Consider the following 8,807-nt stretch of genomic DNA (forward strand, 5'->3'; position numbering starts at 1 on the left):
GCAGCTGGGGCTGCCTGATCTTAGAGTATTTTTGGACCTGAGTCGGTTTCTCAGAGTCATCCAGGGCCAAACCTCTTGTGGTCTGCAGCGTGGAAGGTTCTGCTCTGAGCTTCGTTGCTCTGTGTGTGGGTCATTTCCCCCATCCCAGCTCGGCCCTGGCCATTGTTATTTCAGGAGTGTGAGAGTAATGGATGAGTGATTAGGGGAGGAGACTCTGCTGTCTCCAGCCACAGAGGAGATTGGAGCTTTAGATCACTGGAAGTCAGGACGGGGCAGGAGTTTTCTTAGGCATCATCAATTATCCATGCAGGATGTGCAGTAAGAGGCTGTTTGGCTGCGTTCAAATTGGCCAGACAAACAGAATTTCCATCTCTCTCAATGGCTCCTTCAACACCTAATTAGCTCCCAGATGCTACTGGAGCAAGATGTCTTTTATCTTTGCTAATGTTATCTCCCTCTACCTCCTAAATGCCCGCCCGTGCCATTCCCCACTTTCATCTCTCTTCCCTCAGGAGAAAACAGGATGGGTGTTCAGGAAGCTCCACGCTGAATGTCAAGCTTGTAAAGACTCTGGGTCAAGCTGATCCTGTTAAACCAGGCAGTATCTGGAGCAAAAAAAGCTTTGAATCCAGAATTAGATGGATATGATGGAGAGCAGGATACAACTTCCTTCCTATGCACGTCCACAGGACCAGCATCCAACAGGAAAAAATAGAATTGCAGATTTTATTTCACTGTCAGTTGCATTTAAGATGATTTAGGACAAATTCAAAGCTCCTCTTTTCCTGTTGTGGGAGAAGGTACCACGAAATCTGGCTGGATAAATGTGATATTTCAGCTGGCAGAGCTCATTGTTGTGGGCAACACTCAGGTTTTAGACTCAGAGGTAAAATAGGAGGGAATATCAGGCTAACTGCACTCCTGGTCCTCCCTGGAGCCTCTGAGCACAACCACTTGGGGCTGTGTTAATACCAGGCTATCATCCAACTGTGATTTACCTTGGCAGGACTGATGGATATCCAAGCCCAGCAATTCTTTCCCCTCTGGCAGGGAGGAGTGACCAAACAACCTGCTCCAAGCGAAGTGGTTAAGAGGGAAACATTTCAGAGAGAGCAGATCTTCAAAACACACTTTATACACACACCCAGCTTTCCCTAAGGCTCCTGGAGATGTGTCTTCAGCCAATATCAGGTTCTCCATTTCAGTGATGTATTCTGTTGCGTGGGAGATTTGTCAACAGGGAAAAGCTTGGACAAAGTCAGTGTTGCAGTTTTATGGATGAAAATCAGGATTCTCCAGCTTAGATTTTGTACCATCTTTTTCTATACTATTTCCTTATTACCTGCATTTTCTCTGTGCTGCACTGGAAGGATACATTCCAAGGTATAAAGGATAAATTCCTGCAGGTTCCTGCAGCAGCACTTCTCCTCTTTGGCCAGGGAATGGGTAATCCCTGTAGGATGTACCCTGGCTGAATCTAAAGCTGTGTGACCAGCAGGTCAAGGGAGCTGATTCCACTCTGGTGAACCCCACCTGGAGCTGTGTCCAGTCTGAGGATCCCAGCATAAGAGGGATGTGAAGCTCCTGGAAAGAGTCCAGAGGAGGCCATGGAGCTGCTCCAAGGGCTGGAGCCCCTCTGCTCTGGAGCCAGGCTGGGACAGCTGGGGGTGCTCATCTGGAGAGGAGAAGGATCCAGGGAGAGCTCAGAGCCCCTTGCAGAGCCTAAAGGGGCTCCAGGAGAGCTGGAGAGAGACTGGGGACAAGGGATGGAGGGACAGGACACAGGGAATAGCTTCCCACTGCCAGAGGGCAGGGATGGATGGGATATTGGGAAGGAATTGCTGGCTGTGAGGGTGGGGAGGCCCTGGCACAGGTTTCCCAGAGAAGCTGTGGCTGCCCCTGTATCCCTGGCAGTGCCCAAGACCAGGTTGGACCAGGGCTTGGATCAACCTAGGATAGTGGAACATGTCCTTGCCCATGGTCTGGATGGTCTTTAAGGTCTCTCCCAACCCAAACCAAACCATTCCATGATTCTATAACATTTTTCTTCAGATTTAGTCCCACAGCAGCTGCTTTTCTCTCCCAACACAGAGTCTGTGGATTCCACCATTTCTGCCCTTAGATCCATCTGCCCATTCTGTGAAGGATGAAGAATATATATCCCCATGATTCCATCATTCCCAGTCTTGGTCTTGCCTGATTTACCAGAGGCACTCTGCAAAGAGACTTCTGAGACCAGACAGCTTCCCTGCAAAGATATTAAGAATACTCAGGAATTACACAGCTCTCCAAACCCTGTGTGAGCATTAGCTAATTATGCAGCACTCCACAGCCCTGTGAAAAGCATTTGCTAATCAACCCCAGAACCACCTACCAAATGCATCAGTACCATGGAATCCACTGGGCAGAGGCAGCTGGAAACAGGGGAATGTGAGTATCTGGTCCCAGTCCATGTGGTAGCTGGGCCTGGACTCAGCACTCACCAGCCACTGCTCCCACATTTCCCTTGGCAGGATCCTTCTCCCTGTCATAAACACATGATTTCAAGAAGCAGGTCACCTACAGGCTGGGAATGCAGGTTTTACCAGACAATCAGGATTTCAGCCCATTCCAGTGCTTGTAGAGGTTGCTGGCATCAATTAATTTGGAAAAGCCAGCATCAGTAAGTGACATAGAGGAGACTGGACCCAGTGTGACAAACGGAGCTGTTCCAGCCAGCTGAAGGCAGCACAAAGGAAACAATTTCAGATCATATATCACTGATGACACAGCAGAGTGGGTTGAACTGCCAGAAAGGAGAGAGAAAGGAAGGAGAAAATAAATGAAGGAGAAAATAAAATATTGGTTATTGCTCATTCCTCTGGACCCAAGTTTGTTTCTCTGGATCAAGTGAGGCTGTAGGGCTGGATTTCTGCCCCCAAACCTGCCAGGAACTAATTCACAAACCTGGCAAAGTCAGTCAAGTTGTTTTCCAGTTAAAAATATCACAGAGATCAAATGTTTAGGATTCCCATGGCCTCCCATCCTAAAGACTTCACAGAACTAATTCCATCAGTTCTTCTCCATAATGCAGCTCCTTTAATTCTTAGAACTTTTGGAAAAAGAGCTGAAATTCAGGATTGCTGCTGCTGGTGTGAAATTTTGAGTAGACACTGCAATGAAGGGAGAGCCCAGCAGATTTTATTTGGTGAGTTTGTTGTTAGAGTTTGACATCAGGAATGATGTTACAGAAGCTGTCACACATGTCAGGATGCTCTGTGGTGTTTCCAACATCAGTGATTTTTCAAGGGGGTTTTAGAAATGCAGCAGCTTCGTGCAGCTCACTGGGACACGAGACAAAGTGGATGGATGTTGGTATAAGCTGGTTTATAAAGTGTCTATTGAATCAAACACAGGATGATGCCATTTTTATTAAAAGCCACAAAATGCTTGAAGCCAATTAATACTCCCCTGCTTTACTAATGCCTCTGCTCATAAAATTAAATGGTTTCATTTAGCAAAACCAATTTTAAAGCCTTTTTGTCACATTTATAATGACTTTAGCATGAGGAGGCTCATGTCTTGCACACATAATACAGGTTTTTTTTGAAGAGAGAGGGTGCATAACAAGGTGCCACATGTGGAATAAGAGGAAGGTTGCTCTTCTGAGTGAACAACTGGCTACAAATAGGGAATAAAAGGTACAAATAACTGTGCAGTTTCTGCAGTGAAGAGAGATTATCCTGTCTTGGGAAGCTGTGCAGTTCAATATCCTCACAAAAGGGCTGAAAAAAGGAGATGGTGACGCACCAAAACCCGCTGAGGGTTTGGAGTTATTCCAGGTGAGCCAGAGTAGACACAGCTACAAAAAAGTTGCAGAAGAATCTGACAATACCACAGAAAATTGCTGCTGAAATTCCATGTCAATAAAAGTCAAGTGTGGGCACAATGAGAGGGTTTAAATTAGCCCGGGAAAGAGGTTCTGGCGTCATTGCAGATGGTGCTTTGGAAACATCTGCTCCGTGCTCAGCAGAGGTCAGGAAGGCAAGTGGAATGCAAAGAATTGCTGGGAAAGGGATGGGGAATGAAAGAGGAAATGTAAGTGCAGGGCTGAATAAATCCGTGGGGCTCTTGAGCACAGTGGAATTCCAGTTACCCCGGTGACTGCAGTGGGGAAGGAGAGCTGGAGAGATGCAGGGAAGGGTGAGAAGGCTGCCCTGGGTGATGGATTGGGAGTGAAAGGCTCTGGATCTGGCTGAAGCCATTAATGGGCAGGATTAAGGCGTAAAATCCAGATTTCTGTGTACAGAGGGGAGAAGGAATTGTATTAGGAGGCACCAGGATGATCAGAGGGATGGAGCATCTCTGCTGTGAGGAAAGGCTGAGAGAATTTGGGGTTGTTTACTCTGGGGAAAAAAAAGGATTTGGGATGACTTTTGGACCTTCCAGTGCCTGAAGGAGCCTACAGGAAATGTAGAGAGGGGCTATTTACAACAACCTGGAGTGGCAGGACAAGGGGGAATGGCTTCAAACTGAAAGAAAGTAGGTTTGGATTGGATGTTAGGAAGAAATTCTTCCCTGTGAGAGTGGTGAAGGCCTGGCACAGGGTGCCCAGAGAAGCTGTGGCTGCCCCTGGATCTCTGGAAGTGTCCAAGTTCAGGCTGGACAGAGCTTGGATCAGCCTGGGATAGTGGAAGGTGTCCCTGCAAATGGCAGGGGGTGGCACTGCATGAGCTTTAAGGTCCCTTCTAACCCCAGACTGTTTGGGATTCTGAGATCCAGTGTTTAGTGACAGAGAATGGGATGACAACTCAGGTCGTCAATGGTCAGGCAGAGGTTTAAAGCCAACAACAGGAAATAAACTTTCACAGTCTGCAAAGAATTAGGAAAATCATCAAACATATATGTCTTTTACATGCTGAAAGTACAGGTTGGCTGAAAAACTTATAGTGCTGAGATTCCCAGTGCTGACTTTGACACCTCCATGATCCTGGAGGTCTTTTCCAACCTTAACTATTCTGTGATTCCTTATTCCTCTTCCAGTGTCCCCTCTGCAGCTGGGTGAGATTTGAGATCTGGATTGGTTTGGCCCCTCCCTGGTGGAATCTGAGAGGATTTTTGGGCTGGATTATAAGCAGTTAAAGGGTCTCCTGTGATGTTGCAGTGCCTTGGCAGTGCTGGGTTAACAATTGGAGTCATGATCTTTCAGGGCTTTGATCTCTCCTATGACAAAAGCCACAGAAATCCTCTGAAGGAATAAATTCTCTCTGAATTGCAGTGGTATATTGGAGGGTGAAATGATCCATTGATTCCTTAAAAATTTCCTGGCCTGAGTTAAAAATCCCAAGGGTTAATTGCAGCACAGTAATGAGAGGTCTTATTGGATGGCTCAGGAATTTTGAGACAGAGAGGACTAAAAATTGTTCTAGAACAGGATTACCATCAAATTATATCAGCCTCAGTGGCAGGAAATCAATCCAGAGTGGGCTGATTTACACTTGCCTGAGCTAGCACATCCTGAACTTCCCCATGTCTCCCAGTGATGTTTTTATCTTCACATCAACACTCTCAGTGCGAGGAAAATAATTTTCCCTTTAAAATCCAAACATCCAGGTGGGATTTGGCAGAGTGTCAGGGCCAGGGGTTCCCACTGACAACAGCACCAAAGTGCAATGTAAGGACTCCTCTTGGGTTCTGCTTTATTCAGGTTTTAATGGGCTGGGAAGGGATAAATGATGTTTATGCCCTCTTGTGGTGCCACGTCGAACGGAATGGATTCCCTAACTGACAAAATGAAGCCAATGATGAAGAAGTCCCAGGTTAAAAATCTGTAACAAACACTGTTTTGCACAGTGGAAAAAAACTCTTTCCCCCTCCAGCAGCATCCTCATGACTCAGGGAAGGGGGAGAGGTGAATTTTGACTGCATTTGCAGCAGTAAGTAAATGAGAAATGGCCACAATGGCAGAGTTTGTGCCATCTTTCAGCAGTGAAGATCATTCCAAAGTGTTTTCTCTGTGGTGGGAAGGTTGGGAAGTGGAACAGTGCTTTGTAAAAGGAGCTGTGTTGACACCTCTTTGAGTTTGGTGCTGTTGATGTATTGTAGTGCAAATCTTCACATGTTTTATCTTCTTTACTCACATGTCTGACAGGTGAACAAACTGATTCCCTTGGGACAAAGCCTGTCCCAAAGATGGAAGAAAGCTGGTTGGTGATTTTACATGGGGAAATAAGGCTAGGTTCCTGTGAAATGGAGCTTGTGATCCCAATTCCTTGTGTGAGAACATAAGGAATTAATGAGTCAACACCTTCCTAAGCTGTGCTGATAAATCTGGTGCAGGGTTGGGCACTCAGGGCTCTCCAGACTGGTCAATCATGGATTTTGTATCCATCTTATCACTTCATTCCTGACTGAAGACTGAACACAGCAGAATGTGTCCCTTAGACAGTGAAATTGTGGGAATAAATCAGAGCAGTGCTCTCCAAAGCCCAGCAGCTGCTGTCAGGCTGCGGGCAGGGCTTGGCTGTGCTGAGGCAGGATCTGGAAAACCCCGGTGGGGGAAATTTGGAAACTTTTTGTCCCAAATAATCACCTGTTGTTTAAGTGCAGTATCTCCATTGCATGTCATCCTTGCCTCTCCCCAGCCATGTAGCAGATGAAAGAGGAAGGGAATAATTTGCTTTCCACTTCCAGGATGAGTAAACTCTCAATACTGGGTTTAAATGAAAGTACTGGGTTTAACTGGGCTAGGCTTAGCAGGGACTCTCTAAAAGGATGGAAAATATTGCAATGAAGATTTCCATCCCCAAAGATCTTCCATAACCAATGTTTTTTGGGATCAAGGCTGCTACCATTCAGTCTATCATGATGAAGGAGAGTGAACTTGATGACTGATGGCAGATTCACAATTTTGTGATGCCATGTGATGATTTCCCTTTATTTATATTTTATATATTTAATAGTATGATGAAGTAACAAATATTTTTTTCTGGGAATCCTAAATGTTGATCCTTCAATCAATTCTGGTTACATCCAGAATTTATAACTACACTTTGCAACAGGACTCTGAGATTAATTAATGTGCTTATTAGGTTTTAGTATGGACTTTAGAGCACAAGTCATGTCCACACTGAGAAGAGAATTGGCTCCAAAATGTTGGTGTTTACCAGTTTCCTTAGGAAAGGACAATGTAATGGGGAAAATGTCACGGCAATTCATCTTATAAAGAAATTCCCTCTGTCAGAAACCTCTCAGGAGTTTCAAATTCAGCTAGGGGATATCAGAAAGCAATTAAAGTCTAATTTAAAATCCCCACCCACATTCTGTCTTCTCTTCCTGCCAAGTGGTTATTGCTCCTGGTACATGTATTGGCAAATCTTTCTGAAATGCACCATAATTTGCCTTAAAACTTAAAACTTTCTGGTCAAGATGAAACTTTTTGAAGAATGAGTCTGCAGTGACTCTGCGGGGAAAAAAAAAAGCCCAAATTCTCTGATTTCCCAAGGACATCCTTGAGGTTGAAATTTCACCCAGAAATTCTTCTTGGACAAGGACATTGGGGGTGGATTTTGAAGCTGAGGCACTTTCCAGGGGAGCTTCCTGGACACTGCAGCTTCCCAGGGTGGATCCCAGTATGTTTTCCCTTTGTTTTCCACTTTCATTGATGGCTCCACATCACTGCCTGGGTTAATAAAGAGAATAAAAGTGTGGCCGTGGCAGATTAAACAAATGAGCCATTAAAAGGGGATGGCTCCCTCCCTCTCTGTGCTCACAATGCCTCCCAGCAAAGCACCACGAGAGCAGGGATGAAAAGCTTTCAGGGACGAGCTGGGAATGTGAGACCCCCGTGGCTCCTTCAGGGAGGAATCCTAACATCATTCACAGCAAACCACTAATGGCTTTCCATGGTCTTTCCTGACAGGTGTTGACGGAGGAAGGCTTTGGCCCCATCACCACGGAGATCCGGGAGGCTCCTGAGTTTTATTACGCCGAGGAATATCACCAGCAGTACCTCAGCAAGAACCCCGGCGGGTACTGCGGCCTGGGAGGGACGGGGGTTTCCTGCCCCATGGGCCTCAGGAAGTAGCCTGTGCTTGCTCCACCACCTCCTCTTCATTGTAGGCAGCTTGGGAAAAAAAAAAAAAAGACCAGGAACCTCGGTGGATGTTCCTGCAGCATCTGTGGATAAAGATTTGGGAATCTGCTGGGGAGGGTTTCCGTAATCAGAAGTTACATCAAAATCCAAAGTAGAGGCAGGAATTGCTCCCATCACAGCTTCTTGCTCTGTGCAGTTTCCTTGTCATCTGGAGAGGTGGAAAGAGATCCAAACTTCTGAAGTTCGGCTTGAAATGCTGTTAAAAGGGTGAATTAGGAGGTGGTTGCACCCGTAGCTGCTTTGCATTTCCAATGCCTTTGGGCTTTTTGATTTTCTTGGGTTAATTAATTTCCTGGTGGTCCCAGAGCTTTGACTTCTGGAGATGTGGTTGCGTTCCTTACCTGTCACAGCCCTGGAATTTGATGTCTTTGGGAATGATGAATTGATCAGATCAGTGATTCTCCTACCACAGCTCCACTTTCACAGCATTTAGTACCACCTGTAGTGCCTATTTTCTGAAATTATTTTAGCCAGAAAAAGGTCAAAATTTCAATGTGATGCTTCTTTTTGACAGTTCCAAGAAGTGAATAAACACAAAAAGAAATCAGTTTTGTTTCCTGCTCTGCAATAAATGACAGAACAAGAAAAGCACAATGTTCTCTGTGATGTGTTCCAAGTGGATATCTGGGTAGATCTAAAACAAAATTATAAAATATTATAAAATGCTGCAGTT

General features: G+C 45.5%; 1 protein-coding gene across 1 annotated transcript in view; it reads left to right on the forward strand.

The window, feature by feature from the left end:
• MSRA (methionine sulfoxide reductase A) overlaps positions 1-8,728 on the forward strand; it is a 231,499-nt gene extending 222,771 nt beyond the window's left edge. The window contains exon 6 of the mRNA XM_064411568.1: positions 7,901-8,728. Coding sequence (XP_064267638.1) covers positions 7,901-8,065 — 165 coding nt within the window. The 3' untranslated portion in view covers positions 8,066-8,728. The remainder of the gene's footprint in view (positions 1-7,900) is intronic.
• Positions 8,729-8,807: the final 79 nt, after the last annotated feature.

Source organism: Passer domesticus, chromosome 3 (genome assembly GCF_036417665.1).
Source record: "Passer domesticus isolate bPasDom1 chromosome 3, bPasDom1.hap1, whole genome shotgun sequence".
NCBI classification, from domain to species: Eukaryota; Metazoa; Chordata; class Aves; order Passeriformes; family Passeridae; genus Passer; species Passer domesticus.